Raw genomic sequence first — 20352 nt, 5'->3', positions numbered from 1 at the left:
GTAGAGAGACCAATGGGTCCTCACGAAGGGCTACATGGTCCTTTTGATTAATGGTAGAGAGACCAATGGGTCCTCATGTAGGGTTAAATGGTCCTTTTGATTAATGGTAGAGAGACCAATGGGTCCTCACGTCGGGTTAAATGGTCCTTTTGATTAATGGTAGAGAGACCAATGGGTCCTCATGTGGGGTTAAATGGTCCTTTTGATTAATGGTAGAGAGACCAATGGGTCCTCACGTCGGGTTAAATGGTCCTTTTGATTAATGGTAGAGAGACCAATGGGTCCTCATGTGGGGTTAAATGGTCCTTTTGATTAATGGTAGAGAGACCAATGGGTCCTCACGTCGGGTTAAATGGTCCTTTTGATTAATGGTAGAGAGACCAATGGGTCCTCACGTCGGGTTAAATGGTCCTTTTGATTAATGGTAGAGAGACCAATGGGTCCTCACGTGGGGTTAAATGGTCCTTTTGGATGGATTATGTGGAGACTGTTTCAACACATCTGTAAGGTTTCTTTTTTGTCCCACAACGATTGTTGTTGTTTTTCTAATTCATCATTTCAGTCATGACGATCGAGCTGTTTTAAAAACACTTTAAAAAGTTGTTGTTTTTGGTGTTTTAACAATATTATTATTATTTATTGCTATTATGACTGGCCTAACTTTGAACTTTCCTCTCCGTCTCTCTTTCTCCTTCCTTCCTTCACAGAATGTCCGTCCCCGTGGCCGTGTCGCCACAATTACGACCTCTTTCCGAGGTCTGTGAGCCGGGGAGCAAAGTGGCCATGACGGAGGGGAGCCAGGGCTGCGCCATGATCCGCTATTCGGTGCTAGATGCCACCTGCGCCCACTGTCCCAGCCCAGGTGGTCAAACGGAAGAAACGACCGGCGGTGACAGAACGGTCAGTGGTCGTGCGGTTGTGTGAACCGGAAAAGCCACCAAAAGTCTTGCACATCTCGCAGTCGGTCCTCACTGATGAGTGGCTCACATGGGCACATTGTCACGTGGTTTGTGTCACCACGATCAGGGTGGTGTTCAAGTGGCTTATTCGTTGGATTTGGGGTCGGAGTGAGGCGAATGACTGGCAATTGGGACATTTTGAATGGTGATAATTCAACAATACTCTTCCAAGTGTAATCATTCAATTCAAAATGAAGGTTTCGGGCGCGAATCCCGCTCGGCTCGTTTATCCATTTTGGATTTAATAGATTTTTTTTTTTTTAAAACCTCAGTGCTCTCCCTTTGCCTTTTTCCCTCCAAACGCCGTACCTCTTGATCTGCTCGGGATAAGGCCGGATTAGCGCAGCTTTGCTCGTTAATCACCGCAAACGCCATAATCTCTTCTTTTACCGAGGATGGCACCGAGAGTGAGCTGTGCGTCGGTTGCTCACACACTGGACAATCGATTTCTGGACTACCAGGGAACAACAACAACAACAACAACAACAACAACAGCAGCAACAGCCTCTGTTGTAACAGTGGTAGTTGAACCGGTGTTATAAATTAATGTTCCACAAATTTCATTAAACGAACAAAAAAAACCGACAGATTGTTTGGCAACATTACAATCAATTTGTCATGAAATTGCTCATCTTACAATATTGCCTCATTGTATAATTGTAATATTAATAATAACAATAATAATAAACTTTGCATTGTGAGGGAAAATTAACATACGTTTTTTGAGTGTAAATAAATACCGAACTCGTACTGGGTATTAAATGTGATCTTGTGACATGGAGTAATAGTTACTACAACTACCACGTAGTAAATGCCTTCACTGTTTATGATTTGGGGTGTAGTTTCGTAGTGAATGGTGTTGATGATTTGGGGTGTAGTGTAGTAGTGAATGGTGTTGATGATTTGGGGTGTAGTTTCGTAGTGAATGGTGTTGATGATTTGGGGTGTAGTTTAGTGGTGAATGGTGTTGATGATTTGGGGTGTAGTTTAGTGGTGAATGGTGTTGATGATTTGGGGTGTAGTTTCGTAGTGAATGGTGTTGATGATTTGGGGTGTAGTTTCGTAGTGAATGGTGTTGATGATTTGGGGTGTAGTTTAGAGGTGAATGGTTGTTTAAATTATTTGGCGTATAGTTTTGTAGTGAATGGTGTTGATGATTTTCGTGTAGTTGTTGTAGTTTAGTAGTGAAGGGTATTTACTATTTGTGTGTACTTTAGTAGTGAAGGGTATTTACTATTTGGGTGTAGTTTTGTAGTGAAGGGTATTGACTATTTGGGTGTAGTTTAGTAGTGAAGGGTATTTACTATTTGGGTGTAGTTTAGTAGTGAAGGGTATTTACTATTTGGGTGTAGTTTAGTAGTGAAGGGTATTTACTATTTGGGTGTAGTTTAGTAGTGAAGGGTATTTACTATTTGGGTGTAGTTTAGTAGTGAATGGTATTTACTATTTGGGTGTAGTTTAGTAGTGAAGGGTATTGACTATTTGGGTGTAGTTTAGTAGTGAAGGGTATTGACTATTTGGGTGTAGTTTAGTAGTGAAGGGTATTGACTATTTGGGTGTAGTTTAGTAGTGAAGGGTATTGACTATTTGGGTGTAGTTTAGTAGTGAAGGGTATTGACTATTTGGGTGTAGTTTAGTAGTGAAGGGTAATTACTATTTGGGTGCAGTTTAGTAGTGAAGGGCATTGACTATTTGGGTGTAGTTTAGTAGTGAAGGGTATTGACTATTTGGGTGTAGTTTAGTAGTGAAGGGTATTGACTATTTGGGTGTAGTTTAGTAGTGAAGGGTATTGACTATTTGGGTGTAGTTTAGTAGTGAAGGGTATTGACTATTTGGGTGTAGTTTAGTAGTGAAGGGTATTTACTATTTGGGTGTAGTTTAGTAGTGAAGGGTATTTACTATTTGGGTGTAGTTTTGTAGTGAAGGGTATTGACTATTTGGGTGTAGTTTTGTAGTGAAGGGTATTGACTATTTGGGTGTAGTTTTGTAGTGAAGGGTATTGACTATTTGGGTGTAGTTTAGTAGTGAAGGGTATTGACTATTTGGGTGTAGTTTAGTAGTGAAGGGTATTGACTATTTGGGTGTAGTTTAGTAGTGAAGGGTATTTACTATTTGGGTGTAGTTTAGTAGTGAAGGGTATTTACTATTTGGGTGTAGTTTTGTAGTGAAGGGTATTGACTATTTGGGTGTAGTTTTGTAGTGAAGGGTATTGACTATTTGGGTGCAGTTTAGTAGTGAAGGGTATTGACTATTTGGGTGTAGTTTAGTAGTGAAGGGTATTTACTATTTGGGGAGTAGTTTTGTAGTGAATGGTGTTGATGATTTGGGGTGTAGTTTCGTGGTGAATGGTGTTTATGATTTGGGGAGTAGTTTAGTGGTGAATGATGTTTATGATTTGGTGTGTAGTTTAGTGGTGAATGGTGTTTATGATTTGGGGTATTGTTCAGTGGTGAATGGTGTTTATGATTTGGGGTGTAGTTTAGTGGTGAATGGTGTTTATGATTTGGGGTGTAGTTTAGTCATGAATGATGTTTATGATTTGGGGTGTAGTTTAGTGGTGAATGATGTTTATGATTTGGGGTGTAGTTTAGTGGTGAATGATGTTTATGATTTGGGGTGTAGTTTAGTCATGAATGGTGTTTATGATTTGGGGTGTAGTTTAGTCATGAATGATGTTTATGATTTGGGGTGTAGTTTAGTCATGAATAGTGTTTATGATTTGGGGTGTAGTTTAGTCATGAGTGATGTTTATGATTTGGGGTGTAGTTTAGTGGTGAATGGTGTTTATGATTTGGGGTGTAGTTTAGTGGTGAATGATGTTTATGATTTGGGGTGTAGTTTAGTGGTGAATGGTGTTTATGATTTGGGGTGTAGTTTAGTGGTGAATGGTGTTTATGATTTGGGGTGTAGTTTAGTGGTGAATGGTGTTTATGATTTGGGGTGTAGTTTAGTGGTGAATGATGTTTATGATTTGGGGTGTAGTTTAGTGGTGAATGATGTTTATGATTTGGGGTGTAGTTTAGTGGTGAATGATGTTTATGATTTGGGGTGTAGTTTAGTCATGAATGATGTTTATGATTTGGGGTGTAGTTTAGTGGTGAATGATGTTTATGATTTGGGGGTGTAGTTTAGTCATGAATGATGTTTATGATTTGGGGTGTAGTTTAGTGGTGAAAGGTGTTTATGGTTTGGGGAGTAGTTTCATGTTAAATGGTGTTTATGATTTGGGGAGTAGTTTAGTCGTGGATGATGTTTATGATTTGGGGTGTAGTTTAATGGTGAATGGTGTTTATGATTTGGGGAGTCGTTTAGTATTGAATGATGTTTATGATTTGGGGTGTAGTTTAGTGGTGAATGGTGTTTATGATTTGGGGAGTAGTTTAATGGTGAATGGTGTTTATGATTTGGGGAGTAGTTTAGTGGTGAATGGTGTTTATGATTTGGGGAGTAGTTTAGTATTGGATGATGTTTATGATTTGGGGTGTAGTTTAGTGGTGAATGATGTTTATGATTTGGGGTGTAGTTTAGTGGTGAATGGTGTTTATGATTTGGGGTGTAGCTTAGTATTGGATGATGTTTATGATTTGGGGTGTAGTTTAGTGGTGAATGATGTTTATGATTTGGGGTGTAGTTTAGTATTGGATGATGTTTATGATTTGGGGTGTAGTTTAGTGGTGAATGATGTTTATGATTTGGGGTGTAGTTTAGTGGTGAATGGTGTTTATGATTTGGGGAGTCGTTTAGTGGTGAATGATGTTTATGATTTGGGGAGTAGTTTAGTCGTGGATGATGTTTATGATTTGGGGTGTAGTTTAGTGGTGAATGGTGTTTATGATTTGGGGTGTAGTTTAGTATTGAATGATGTTTATGATTTGGGGAGTCGTTTAGTATTGAATGATGTTTATGATTTGGGGAGTCGTTTAGTATTGAATGATGTTTATGATTTGGGGAGTCGTTTAGTATTGAATGATGTTTATGATTTGGGGAGTCGTTTAGTGGTGAATGATGTTTATGATTTGGGGAGTCGTTTAGTATTGAATGATGTTTATGATTTGGGGTGTCGTTTAGTGGTGAATGATGTTTATGATTTGGGGAGTAGTTTAGTGGTGAATGGTGTTTATGATTTGGGGTGTAGTTTAGTGGTGAATGGTGTTTATGATTTGGGGTGTAGTTTAGTGGCGAATGATGTTTATGATTTGGGGTGTAGTTTAGTATTGAATGATGTTTATGATTTGGGGTGTCGTTTAGTGGTGAATGATGTTTATGATTTGGGGAGTAGTTTAGTCTTGAATGATGTTTATGATTTGGGGTGTCGTTTAGTATTGAATGATGTTTATGATTTGGGGTGTAGTTTAGTATTGAATGATGTTTATGATTTGGGGTGTCGTTTAGTATTGAATGATGTTTATGATTTGGGGTGTCGTTTAGTGGTGAATGATGTTTATGATTTGGGGAGTAGTTTAGTGGTGAATGGTGTTTATGATTTGGGGTGTAGTTTAGTGGTGAATGGTGTTTATGATTTGGGGTGTAGTTTAGTGGTGAATGATGTTTATGATTTGGGGAGTCGTTTAGTATTGAATGATGTTTATGATTTGGGGTGTCGTTTAGTGGTGAATGATGTTTATGATTTGGGGAGTAGTTTAGTGGTGAATGGTGTTTATGATTTGGGGTGTAGTTTAGTGGTGAGTGGTGTTTATGATTTGGGGTGTAGTTTAGTGGCGAATGATGTTTATGATTTGGGGTGTAGTTTAGTGGTGAATGGTGTTTATGATTTGGGGTGTAGTTTAGTGGTGAATGATGTTTATGATTTGGGGAGTAGTTTAGTGGTGAATGGTGTTTATGATTTGGGGTGTAGTTTAGTGGTGAATGGTGTTTATGATTTGGGGTGTAGTTTAGTGGCGAATGATGTTTATGATTTGGGGTGTAGTTTAGTGGTGAATGGTGTTTATTATTTGGGGTGTAGTTTAGTATTGGATGATGTTTATGATTTGGGGAGTGGTTTAGTGGTGAATGGTGTTTATGATTTGGGGTGTAGTTTAGTGGTGAATGATGTTTATGATTTGGGGAGTAGTTTAGTGGTGAATGGTGTTTATGATTTGGGGTGTAGTTTAGTGGTGAATGGTGTTTATGATTTGGGGTGTAGTTTAGTGGCGAATGATGTTTATGATTTGGGGTGTAGTTTAGTGGTGAATGGTGTTTATTATTTGGGGTGTAGTTTAGTATTGGATGATGTTTATGATTTGGGGTGTAGTTTAGTGGTGAATGGTGTTTATGATTTGGAGTGTAGTTTAGTGGTGAATGATGTTTATGATTTGGGGTGTAGTTTAGTGGTGAATGGTGTTTATGATTTGGGGTGTAGTTTAGTGGTGAATGGTGTTTATGATTTGGGGAGTGGTTTAGTGGTGAATGGTGTTTATGATTTGGGGAGTGGTTTAGTGGTGAATGGTGTTTATGATTTGGGGAGTGGTTTAGTGGTGAATGGTGTTTATGATTTGGGGAGTGGTTTAGTGGTGAATGGTGTTTATGATTTGGGGAGTGGTTTAGTGGTGAATGATGTTTATGATTTGGGGTGTAGTTTAGTGGTGAATGGTGTTTATGATTTGGGGAGTGGTTTAGTGGTGAATGGTGTTTATGATTTGGGGAGTGGTTTAGTGGTGAATGATGTTTATGATTTGGGGTGTAGTTTAGTGGTGAATGGTGTTTATGATTTGGGGAGTGGTTTAGTGGTGAATGGTGTTTATGATTTGGGGAGTAGTTTAGTGGTGAATGGTGTTTGTGATTTGGGGAGTCGTTTAGTGGTGAATGATGTTTATGATTTGGGGTGTAGTTTAGTGGTGAATGGTGTTTGTGATTTGGGGTGTAGTTTAGTGGTGAATGGTGTTTGTGATTTGGGGAGTCGTTTAGTGGTGAATGATGTTTATGATTTGGGGTGTAGATTAGTGGTGAATGGTGTTTGTGATTTGGGGAGTCGTTTAGTGGTGAATGATGTTTATGATTTGGGGTGTAGTTTAGTATTGAATGATGTTTATGATTTGGGGTGTAGTTTAGTGGTGAATGGTGTTTGTGATTTGGGGAGTCGTTTAGTGGTGAATGATGTTTATGATTTGGGGTGTAGATTAGTGGTGAATGATGTTTATGATTTGGGGTGTAGTTTAGTATTGAATGGTGTTTATGATTTGTGGAGTAGTTTAGTAGTGTATGATGTTCGTGATTTGGGGTGTAGTTTAGTGGTGAATGGTGTTTGTGATTTGGGGAGTCGTTTAGTGGTGAATGATGTTTATGATTTGGGGTGTAGTTTAGTATTGAATGATGTTTATGATTTGGGGTGTAGTTTAGTGGTGAATGGTGTTTGTGATTTGGGGAGTCGTTTAGTGGTGAATGATGTTTATGATTTGGGGTGTAGATTAGTGGTGAATGATGTTTATGATTTGGGGTGTAGTTTAGTGGTGAATGGTGTTTATGATTTGCGGAGTCGTTTAGTGGTGAATGATGTTTATGATTTGGGGTGTAGTTTAGTATTGAATGATGTTTATGATTTGGGGAGTAGTTTAGTGGTGAATGATGTTTATGATTTGGGGTGTAGTTTAGTATTGAATGATGTTTATGATTTGGGGTGTAGATTAGTGGTGAATGATGTTTATGATTTGGGGAGTAGTTTAGTCATGCATGATGTTTATGATTTGGGGTGTAGTTTAGTCATGCATGATGTTTATGATTTGGGGTGTAGTTTAGTATTGAATGATGTTTATGATTTGGGGTGTAGATTAGTGGTGAATGATGTTTATGATTTGGGGAGTAGTTTAGTCATGCATGATGTTTATGATTTGGGGTGTAGTTTAGTATTGAATGATGTTTATGATTTGGGGTGTAGTTTAGTAGTGAATGGTGTTGATGAGTTGGAGTGTAGTTTAATGGTGAATGGTGTTTATGATTTGCGTTGTAGTTTAGTAGTGAATGGTGTTTATGATTTGGGGTGTAGTTTAGTAGTGAATGGTGTTTGTGATTTCTTGTGTAGTTTAGTCGTGAATGGTGTTTGTGATTTCTTGTGTAGTTTAGTCGTGAATGGTGTTTGTGATTTCTTGTGTAGTTTAGTCGTGAATGGTGTTTGTGATTTCTTGTGTAGTTTAGTCGTGAATGGTGTTTGTGATTTCTTGTGTAGTTTCGAAGTGAATTGTTCTTTCTGATTTGGTGTTTAGTGTCCTGGTGAATAGTTGATTTGAGGTGTTGTTTTGTGATTACGGCTCTTTCCCATTTGGTGTGTAGTTTAGTAGTGAATACTGTTTACGTTTTAGCGTGCTGTTTGGTCATGAATGCTGTCGATCATTTCCGATGTGGTTGGAAATATATTTTCCAAATGTCTTGAAACCGGTGCTCGTGTCACATGTACAATAAACATTGACAGAGGATGGCATTTGGCCCATTTAGCCAGAGCTACATCAACACCGTGCTGTGACCAAATTGTATGAAACAATCGGACATTTCAGGTGACTGATATAGCCTTGTGTACCATCTCTAGGTTTTAGATAGTACTGTATTTTTTCATTATCGAGTCATCACTGACTTCTTCACTTCTGGATCTGAAGAATTTTTGGAATGGAGCACACATCGGTGGATTGAAGAAAAGTCTTTAACCACTTGAGCAGATGGTCATTCCAATTTCGCATTACTGGATGGGTTGTCGACACTATCTAATGTAACTTAAAATTACACAAGATGTAAAAACGCGTGCCATAAAAACCACGGTTGCTTGTTAAAATAACGGTTTTCGAAGTCTGATGATGATTATTTTTTCTTTATTATCCGAGTTTGCGTAACCGGTTTGCTTTCTTAAGCTTTCGTAAATGTCCTACGCTGTGACAAAAATACCATACCTTGTTCTGGGATTCGAAAGGGAGGCGAGGGCGGTCAGCAGAACAGAACCCGCCAAAGTCCCCACCGAGCCAGACCGGCGTGCGTCCTGCCCCTGGGCCGGGTGTTAATTTCATTCGCGAGAGAGAGAGCGAGAGCGACAGGCACACGATTGTGCTCCGAACAACAGGCGGATTATGGGCGCGCGACAGAGCGCACTGCTGTTGAGAGAGGGAGAGAGGGAGAGGGAGCAGAGAGAGAGAGAGAAAAAAGTGGAAGCAGAGTGGAGATATATTAAGGATAACAACTCTTCATGCGAAGTATCCAAGGCAGTATTTCTCTCTTCGGTCCTTGACATTTGTTTCTTCTTCCAGGCATCGTTGGAAAGACAACACCAAATGTTGAGAATGTAGGCCTCTAGCCAGTCATGTTTTACATGCGGCACCACTCAAACATGAAGGGTACTTGAAGCCAACATGTCATTTGCATGAACCCAGCACTTCATGGAGAAAGGGAGTTACATCAGACAAAAGGAAAAGCTTCAGAGTTCATAATCGAAAGTATGGAAAACAATGGCCTCTGACCTCTCTGACCTCTATGGTCTCCGCTTTGCAAAATTTGAAACATTATTTTGCACACAAACATGGAATAGACCCATTCATGATGCATTTGTTTCGCTATTTGAATTAGGTAGGAAAGGGAGTTGTTTGAGAGAGAGAATTGACAGAGATGACAAAGATACAGCATATTAACGTGCGAGACTGTTAGTATTCGAGTATTTATCGATTCAAAGCAACTCGCAGCTCTCAGATAACCACACAGGTATCTGAAAGGTATCTACCTTAAAAGGATACCACACAGGTATCTACCTTAAAAGCCCAAATTATTTCCACCATTTTTGTGGCAATGGCCTGTGACATTTTTGGAGCAAGTCTTTCATGATCCGGCGAGCTAGGTCGGATATTCGTCTGAAGGTGACAGGAAGTAGTTGTGGTGTTCAGGATGCCTGCGATGGCTCACTCTCTGCGATGGCTCACTCTCTGCGATGGCTCACTCTCTGCGATGGACACCGTGGGGTCTTCAAACTCTACCACCATGTGTTAGACGTGAAACTCAGTGAGTGTTGGTTTTGTATTACCATCCGGATTTTAATCCGTTTCGCCTTTCGTGTGGATGCCATCCGATTGTCTTTCACCCTCTCACTTTCTGCATTGAACTCCATTAAATGTTTGAGGAATTCGTAGTAATGTGGGGAGAGAGGAATGGGAAAAGGTAAAAATAAATTGTCTGACTCGCTCTTTTTCCTGAGCCTTTCTCCCTCAGTGGAAAAATGTGGCATTGGTGTGAAGAAAAGACTACTTATTGAATCTGCCAGTGTTTACCCACAGAACATTATACAGTACACACATATATATATATATATATATATATATATATACACATTACACACATACATACATACAGTCACGTGAAAAAGTAAGTACACCCCATGTAAAGTTTTGACTTTTTCAACATATTTTAATATACAGCTATTTGATCTTCATTTCAACAATATTGACAGATAAAGGTGATATAATATAACAAATATCATGAAACATTTACATTTTGTCGTCCATTGTATAATTTAAATAAACATGAACGCAAATTTCGCATGTGGAAAAAGTAAGCACACCCCTACATTTATCACTACTTCAAATACCTAAAATTAGAATCAGGTGCACCAGCTCAGGTGCAAATGATTAGAACATCGTTAGAGAGGATCCTGGAGGAGCCTGTCTTATTTAAACCTCAGACATTTAGTTTGGTTTGCTCTTTGTTGTTGAAGTGTGTGGCGTCACCAAGCCTAGATCAAAAGAGCTCTCTGAGGCCTTCAGAAAGAAGGTTATCGATGCCTACGAGTCTGGGAAGGGATTTAAAAAGATCTCCAAACAATTTGAAATCAATCATTCGACTGTCCGGAAGATCATCGACAAGTGGATAAGATTCCAAACAACTGCCAACTTGTTCAGGCCAGGCCGCCCCAACAAGTTCAGCCCGAGAGCAGACCGCAAGATGCTGAAAGAAGTCTCGAAGAACCCCAGAATGTCATCACGGGACCTACAAGTAGCTCTTGCCACTGTTGATGTCAAAGTGCACGAGTCTAACATTAGAAAGAGGCTGTACAAATTTGATCTACATGGGAGGTGTACCAGGGGGAAACCTTTGCTGTCCAGAAAGAACACCAGGGCAAAACTAAAGTTTGCCAATGAACACTGAGGCAAAGACCAACACTTCTGGAACAATGTGCTCTGGACAGATGAGTCAAATGTAGAGCTATTTGGCCACAGTACCAGAAGACATGTTTGGCGAAAACCAAAGACAGCATTTGACCACAAGAATCTGATACCAACTGTAAAGCATGGTGGTGGAAATATTATGGTTTGGGGCAGCTTTGCTGCATCAGGGCCTGGGCATCTCACCATCATAGAATCCACTATTAATTCTTCATTGTACCAGAGGGTGCTTGAGGATAATGTGAGGCCATCTGTCGGAAAGTTGAAGCTCAACCGAAGGTGGACCTTGCAACACGACAATGACCCTAAACATACCAGTAAATCCACCAAGGAATGGCTGAAAAGAAAGAAATGGAGGGTTCTGGAATGGCCAAGTCAAAGCCCGGATCTAAATCCCATCGAGATGTTGTGGGGGGATTTGAAACGAGCTGTGCATGCAAGAAACCCCTCAAACCTCGCACAGCTGAAAGAATTCTGCATGGAGGAAAGGGCAAAAATTTCTCCCAGTCGATGTCAGAGACTGGTAGACAGTTATAAGAAACGCCTACTTGAGGTTGTTTCTGCCAAAGGGGGCAATACCACCTATTAGAGCCAAGGGTGTACTTACTTTTTCCACATGCGAAAATTGCATTTATGTTTATTTAAATTATACAATGGACTACAAAATGTAAATGTTTCATGATATTTGTTATATTATATCACCTTTATCTATCAATATTGTTGAAATGAAGATCAAATAGCTGTATGTTGAAATATGTTGAAAAAGTCAAAACATTACATGGGGTGTACTTACTTTTTCACGTGACTCTATAATACCCCATAATGTCAAAGTGGCTTTCTTTTTTTTTTTTTGAAGTTTTTCCAATCGATATATGTGGCAATATTACATACCCAGACCGGAAATCGAACCCAGGTCCTCTGGTGAACCGTACCAGCACTCTGCCATCTGAGCAACCCTGACCAAAATGAGCTATCTGGACAACCTCGAGATTTTTTTTACAAAATAGTTAAAAATGGAATACACAAATCTCCAATTTACACAAGTATTTATCCCCCTGAGTCAATACTTCGTGGAAGTGTCTTTGGCAGCAATAACAGTTTCAAGTCTTCCTAGGTATGTTTGGATCAGCTTTGCACGTCTGGATTTGTGAGGTTTCTCCCATTCGTCCTTGCAGATTTGCTCAAGCTCTGTCAAGTTGGATGGAGAGCGTCGGTGAACAGCAATCTTCAAGTCTTTCCACAGATTCTCAATGGGATTCAAGTCTGGGCTTTTTCTGGGCCACTCAAGGATTTTCAGGTTGTTGTTCTGAAGCCATTCAAGTGTTGCTTTGGATGAATGCTTGGGGTCATTGTCCTGTTGGAATGTAAATCTTCACCTCAGTTTATGGTCTTTTGCACTCTGAAGGAGGTTCTTGTCAAGAATTTCCCTTATTTGGCTCCATTCATTGTTCCCTCTATACGTACAAGTCTCCCAATCCCTGCCGCTGAAAAACTATCCCATAGCATGATTCTGCCACCACCATGCTTCACCATAGGGATGGTGTTAAATAGGTGATGAGCTGTGCTCGGTTTCTGCCAGACGTAGCGCTTTGTTTTCAGGCCAAAGAGTTCAATTTTTGACTCATCAGACCACCGAATCATTGCCTCGTGCTCTGAGTCCTTCATGTGTCTTTGTGCAAACTCTAGGTGTGCTCTGATGACAGTGATGTGCCTTTTTCTCAGGAGTGGCTTCCATTTGGTCACTCTCCCATTAAGCCTAGAATTGCAAAGTTCTGCAGAGAATGTTGTCCTTCCCGGAGGTTCTCCCATCTCAGCCAAGGAACTCTGTAGCTCTGTCAGTGGTTATTGGGTTGTTGGTCACCTCCCCGACCAAGGTTTTTCTTGTCCAGTTGCTCAGTTTGGTCGGATTGCCAGCTCCAGGAAGACTTTGGGTAGTTTCATAATCTTTTCATTTCCTAATGATGGAGCTCACTGTGCTCTTGGGAACTTTCAACACTCTATAAGTTGTTTTATCCCTTTCCCCAGATCTATACCTCCTCACAATTCTATCTCAGAGTTCTATGGACAGTTCCTTGGTCTTCATGGTAGAGATTCTGCTGTGACATGCACTGTCAACTGTGGAACCTTGTATAGAAAGGTGTGTTTCTTTCTAAATCATGTCCGATCAATTAAATTGGACACAGGTGGACTCTAATCTAGTTGCAGAGACATCTCAAGGATGATCAAAGGAAATTGGATGCACCTGAGCTCAATTTGGAGTGTCATAGCAAAGGGGTTGAATACTTATTGACTCAAGACATTTCTGCGATTAATTTTTGATTGTTTTGTAAAGATTTCTAAAAAAAAATTCCACTTTGACATTATGGGGTGCTATTTGTAGATCAGTGACAAAATTTAAAAAAATATATAATCCATTTAGAATTCAGGCTGTAACACAACAAAATTTGAAAAAAGTCAAGGGGTGTGAATACTTTCTCAGTACCATAATATATAAAGCTTATTCTAACCACTCACTCACTCACTGATTGATGGATATTTAGGTTCGGTACCTTCCAGGTTTCGTAGAAAGCTGAAATTTAATGTGCCGATAAATCGGGAAAAATCAAACCACCGCCAGAAAGCGTCTGTAAATGAAAATGTACAGAAAAAACTAAGTGCGTCCACAAGAAAAAACAAAAACACCTCAATCGATATCTAGGTCAGCAAAGCTTGCCTCTAATCATAAAGTTTCTATTTCTTATGTACCCATATATGAAGGAAGGTTCGTTTTTGCATTCAATGTGTAAGCATATCCCACAAGTATGCATATTAGTCAGGGCCCTTAGGGATATTTTGGGGCCGTTTGGTTCAAATTCTTCCAAAAGCACCAAATTTGGCCCAGATGTCGCCCATGCCATACTCTTTCGATTTTTGACGGGTGCCAAGACGGGCGCCAAGACGGGCGCCTCCCCCCCCCCTCCCATATTGGCGAAATACTAAATGGCCGCCACCCGGATTAGAGGAAAATCAGTTAAATAACCAAAAGGGTTGGAATCATGTATGATGCCACTTTTCAGGGGTTTTCGAGGTCGAGGAATCCAATTATGATGTTGTTTTGATGATTCGAGGTCAAGGTCAACCCTCAAGGTCATCTTAAAGGTCATTTTTGAGTCAAACACGTTGGTTTTTGAATTTTTTGTCAAGATTTACGCGAGGTTCACCATTTTATGTTTCTGGGTTGGGTAATCGAACTCTGACCTTATTTTTGACAATTAGAGGAAATATTTACATGTCTATTTCCTAATTTTCAGGCATATGCAGTTCATCAGTCTAATTACAAAGGTACGGATTTTGATGTTTTATGAACTGTATGCCATATCCTTGTGTTTAATTTTTGTGCGATCATGATCCGGGTTCATGTATACATGATTGTATACATGTCATAAATATGACGTCATAGGTCATGTGACCTGGCGGCCATATTGGATTTTATGAAAACCTTTAAAATGGATCCCTGCCTTCATTTTTCGATCGATTCATTTTGAACTTTGACCACTTATAGTACGCCATGTGATTGGATGCATATCCTAATTATGACGTCATAGGTCAGGTGACATGGCGGGATGGACCGGTATGGTCCCCGGATCGTACCGCCCTTGGCGCCCGTCAAAAATCGAAAGAGTATGGCATGGGCAACATCTGCGCCAAATTTGATGCTTTTGGAAGAATTTGAACCAAAATATCCCTCAGGGCCCTGACTCTATATATATATGTGCAATAAACACACACACACACACACACACACACACACACACACACACACACACACACTCACACTTAATTGTACAGTATCGGTTGTTCTTAAACCTGAATATAATTTAAAGGATTGCTGTAAATTTTGTTAATTTCACAACATCCATATTCAACTTTATTTATATTGCAAACCTCAAAACCTAATGTAACAACCTTAACCTGTAAGCAATTGACTAGTTTCCCGACTGTACGGATCATCAGCTGGGCACCTCCAGCTGGGCACCGCTCTTCCTCGAGGTTTCGATCCTTTCAGCCCAGGAGCTCTCCAAACAGCGGATCCACAACCTCGGTCATGTATCCACATCAGTAGATCCACAACCTCAGTTGCCTCCAGGCAGTCAGTCAACCCATCAATGCAACATCTCCAACCAAACTTTACTCGCTTGAGGATTTAATGTATTATTTAATAGTTACAACTCCCATCACACATTCCATTATATGATAATACATTAAACCATGCACATCTTACCTTAAATATAACATGTCCACCAACCAGCACAACCACCTACCTACCTCTGGACCAAACTGGTATTCAAATATTCAAACAAACACACAGGTGGATTCTAACTTAATGGATATAGATACTTTGAGACCTGGTTGGTGTCTGCTCCACCTCCTGAAACCCGCTAATATGTGGAGGTAGCAGCCAATAACAGCAACTTTCACGCATACACACATATACACGCACGCTCATGCACACAATCATATACTGTATATATATATATATCTACATACATGCACACACGAAGGTGGATACTTTGAGACTGAGGAGGGCCCTGTTCAACCTCACGAAACCCACATATGAAGATAACAACCATCGGGACATGTACACGTACAAACAAACACACACAATAATTAATCAGTCATTGTATCTGCATGCGATCCATCATTCAGATGCAATGACTGAATAATTATTAAAAGTACTGCACAGTAAAACATGTATGCATATGAAAGGAGTTAAAGAACAATAATTGCTTCACTGCAGAGGGGTAAATGGACTCTCAGAGCTCCATGTACAGTAGTGTGTAAAATGTTGGGTTTTTCCAATGATATTCATCCTTTTTTATTTATTTCTATATGTCTTTATTTTTGTATACAAGATCGAGGCTCGTGAAAGAGCTCACATTAATCACACAAAACGTCAAACCGACACATAAAACACAAAATAAGGGGAGCGGTAGATAAGATGGGGAGAGAGGGGGGAGGACATAAACACAACATTTGAGAGCAGGGACATCGAGAGAACTGTGGGAGGGAGAGGGCTAGGGGGGAGGTGGGAGAGAAATAAAACATATGGACACTGCAAGGACTTCCAGGAAAGAAGTTGGAATTTCAAAGAAGTGTATCTGGGGTGAATTAGCGGGAGTAGAAAAAATCAAAGTTTTGGATGGGGGAAGATAAGAGATGGTGGTGAACAGCTGTTTTAAAGACCTGGAGGGAGGAGTGGGAATGTAGGGAGTGGGGAGTTTGTTCCAGAGGTGGGAGAAAAGGGGAATGAAAGAGTGAAGGTGAGCAGAGAGCCTAGATTTTGGCAGTTTAACCATAAGAGGGTTGCTGGCAGATCTTGTGCGACCTGCAGGAATATTTGGAGGACAGAGCACAGAGAGAGCTGGGGGAGCAAGGCCGGAGAGGAGTTGGTAGAAGACAGAAAGACCACCAACCTGCCTGCGGTGAGTGAGTGAAAGGCCCTCGGAGTTAGCTTCATCGCAGGAGATTCCAATGATTCTGAAAGCTTTGGTTTCAACAGCGTGAAGCTGAGCTAGGTGTGAGGCAGGAGCACCGGCCCAGAGGGGAGAGCAGTATTCCATTGAGCTGCGGATGCAAGCCTTGTATGTAGTGAGGAGCTCAGGTTTGCCAAGGAAGGACTTGGCACGACGGAGGATGCCCAGTCGGCGACTGGCTTTGGAGGCCAGTTTGGAAATGTGGTTTTCCCAAGAAAGATCATGGCAGATAGTGAGACCCAAAAGCTTGAGCGACAGAACTTATTGGAGGGGATTATTGAGAAAGTAGATGGGAGGGTTTTCCAGTCGGTCTTTTCGGAGCGACATTGCAAGAGTGTGAGATTTGTCAGGATTGAAAGACATGGTCCACTTGTTTGACCAGTCTGTGATTTTGTCCAGGTCTGCAGAGAGTGAGGAGGCTGCAGACTGCCGATCTGAGGGATGAGGAATGGAGCGGCAGAGAGTGGAGTCATCAGCAAAGAGACAGAGAGGATTTTCCAGAGAGTCGGAGAGATCATTGATGAAGACCAGAAATAGCACAGGACCCAGAACACTACCTTGGGGATCTCCAGCCAGAACATGAAGGGGAGATGAGAGAAATCCATTCAGGGCCACACGTTGACTACGACCAGAGAGGAAGTCCGCAAGCCATGCGTGGAGATTTCCATGGATTCCATAGGAGGAGAGTTTGATGAGCAGAGCTGGATGCCAGACAGTATCGAAGGCACGTGATATGTCAAGGGAGACAGCTCCGATTTCCTGTTTGGCATTGAGAACCTCCATCCATTGTTGAGACAGCAGAAGCAACATGTCCAGAGTAGAATGACCTGGTCTGAATCCAAATTGATGATCGGAGATCAAGCCATTGGAGAAGAGGAAGGATTTCATACCCAAAGCAATGATGGATTCCATGACTTTGCTGATAATTGGGAGCAGGCTGATTGGTCTGTAGTTGCAAGGATCTGTTTTTGCACCTTTTTGTGTAAAGCGGTAATGTTTGCTGATTTCCAAGATGCTGGCAGATAACCTTGAGCAAAAGAGAGGGTGAAAAGAACAGAGAGGGGTTGAGATAGAGCGGCAGAGCAGGATTTTAGGACCCGTGGGCTGATGCCGTCTGGTCCAGTTGCAGAATCAGAGTCGAGGTTTGACAAAAAACTTCTCCACCTTGTCAGGAGAGAAGGACACAGAGTACAGGAGCAGTTGGGTTCGACTGGGTAAGGTGGGAACAGAGAGAGATGGGTTTGGGACTACAGATTTTGAGGCAAACCCAGAGTTGAGGCATTCGGGTTTTTCACGTGCAGTGTCAACTGTGTAGCCATTTGAGGTAAGGGAGGGGATGGAGGGGGAACAAACACCAGATGCCACCAGGATTTGGAGGAAGGAGACTGAGAGTTCAATCTTGAGTGTGGAGAGATAGTGCTTCCTGGCACTCCTGAGGGGAGAGACACACTTGTTCCGGCCTTGATGGAAGGAACTGAGATTGCCTTCAGTTGGATTTGCCTTCCAAGATGCAAAGGCAAGTTGTTTCAGGGGCAACTGCCTCACCACAAGATTTAGTGTACCATGGACGGGAGGAAGGGGTAAGACAACTGAAGACAAGATGGGATAAATCTGTGCATGAGAGAGAGAGCAGTTTGCTTTTGAAGAATTGATGTCAGAGGCAGTGGAGATGGTCGACCAGTCCAGGTGATGGATGGCCGCTTGCAGACCATGCCAGTCAGCCTGAGTGAAATGCCAGACTCGTTGGCGCTGAGGAAGCTCTCTGATAATGGCCAGAGAGATGTCTACTTTAACAAGCACATGATGAGAAGAACCGAATGGAGCAGAAGAAGAGCAGCAGACATTTGCAGGGAAGTTTGTCATAACCAAGTCTAGAAGAGAAGATACTCCATTGACTGAGATCCGGGGTCGGGAAATTGACAGATTGTGTCGGTCTCAATGAGTCACAGAAGTCCTTTGCTGAGGTGCCATGGTTGGGGAGAGAGGAACCCACACCTAGCCAGCTGGCATGATGACAGTTGAAGTCGCCACATATGAGGAAGAGAGAGTTTGGATGAGTTGATAGAAGTTAGCCAGAGGTACTCCTGGGGGTGGGGTGGAGAGAGGGCTGTGCAAGGAGAGTGAGGAAGAGAGTTTTTGATAAAGATAGCAACCCCACCACCGGGACGAGGCTCAGGTCTATCGTACCAGAGGAGGAGTAACCAGGTAGAGATATTAAGGAATCAGAGACATCTTGAAGGAGGAAAGTTTCTGTGAAGCAGATCAAGTCTGGATTGTCAGAAGCAACCTGAATGGAGAGATCAATCAGGTTGAGCGAAGGCCCCAGATGTTTAAGGTTCATACCGTTAATGAGGAGAGAGGGGGAGCATCAGGTGCAGGGACAGGGGAGGGGGAGGGGTAGGGTCAGATGAAGGATGAGAGGGGGAGGTAGGGAGAGCAGTTGATCGTGATGTCAGAGATTACAGAAGAGTTACAAGAAAGGGAAGGATGAGGAGGATGAAAGGTTTGATGGTGATGGGATGAGGCACAGTGAGGGGCTGTTTGAGGGGGGGGGGGGGCAGAGGAAAGTAGAAGTTTGGGGGATGTGGAGGAATGAGATAGAAGGGAGATGAAGTGGGGAGGAGGCAGCTTTGAGGAGGAGGAGGAGGGGGGAGGGGGGAATTGGAGAAGGATGGTAGGGGGGGGAGGAGATTTGAAGGGGAGGGGTTGGGGGGAGTTTTGAAGGGGAGGAGTGAGGGGGGAGTTTAGAAGGGGAGGGGCAAAAGGGGGAGATTTGGAGGGGAGGGGGCAAGGGGAAGTTTAGAAAGTGGATGATTAATGAAAGATGAACATTTGTAACAAATTGGCTTTATTGTGATTTTCAAGTTGGCGATCCGTTTAAGAACGATGGAGGAGGGGTGGAATGAATGTGAATTTAGAGCATGTAGTGAGGAAGAATTCTAAGAAATTGAATTTTTTTTTTGAAGTGGAATGAGTTGAAGAGGAAATTGAAAAGAGCCTTTTGAATAGGAAGAAAAACAGCGTGTTGTATTATACCACTGAATAAAACACTGCAGGGGAAAGTTTAAACATATTTAAACAGAACCGTGAAGAACAATCTTATATTCACAAAAATACCAACGGGGAGAGGGAGCCTCGAGGGACAACCACGAGTCACGTGAACAGGCAAAAGGTGGAAGGCAAGGAGATAATGGGGGCGGGCGACACACACGTGGACAAAAGCACATGATGAGACAACAGCACACGTGGAGAAAGGGAAATTAATGTTTTATGGGGGAGGGGGCGTTTTGGGGGGGTTAAAACGTTCGACAAAGAGTAGATGTTCGGGGAAGTTCAGGGGAGAAGGGAAAAATCTAAGAACCAATCAAAAGCAGCAAAGGAAGGAACTTCAGTGAACAAACTTCGACGGGGGAAGCCTCAGGCTACAAGGCCGCACACGCGGGGCAAACAGAAACGATTAATTTCTTCCGAGTTACAGGAAATTCAAATGAAAACGAACTAGAAACAAACAATGATGCAAAGACGATAAAATAACGAGTGGAAATTTCACAAACACACAAATGGAAAAATAACTTAACTTTCGATGCTGGGAGAGAACAAAAGTCGCCACCTCGATCGCGAAACCAGAATTTACCCCCTTAGGGTAAATACATTAAAGTATTAGTGATAGCAGTCATATGTGTTTATTATTGTAAATTAACAGCCTTTGTAAATGCACGTGGAACAAAACGCTAAGGAAATAACAAGAACAGTGTCATT

General features: G+C 41.6%; 1 protein-coding gene across 2 annotated transcripts in view; it reads left to right on the top strand.

Annotated features, from left to right (window-relative positions):
* Window positions 1–20352, top strand: part of LOC137421293 (transcription factor Sox-6) — a 474574-nt gene that overhangs the window by 146597 nt on the left and 307625 nt on the right. For both annotated transcript variants that reach the window (XM_078781950.1, XM_078781989.1), the window contains exon 2: window positions 708–900. In XM_078781950.1, the coding sequence (XP_078638076.1) occupies window positions 709–900 (192 nt within the window). In that variant the 5' untranslated portion in view covers window position 708. The remainder of the gene's footprint in view (window positions 1–707; window positions 901–20352) is intronic.

The sequence above is a fragment of the Myxine glutinosa genome, chromosome 1 (genome assembly GCF_964187855.1).
Source record: "Myxine glutinosa chromosome 1, kmMyxGlut1.1, whole genome shotgun sequence".
In the NCBI taxonomy this organism is placed as follows: domain Eukaryota; kingdom Metazoa; phylum Chordata; class Myxini; order Myxiniformes; family Myxinidae; genus Myxine; species Myxine glutinosa.
The sequence above is the reverse complement of the archived record's forward strand: the minus strand, read 5'-3'. Positions and strand labels throughout refer to the sequence as shown.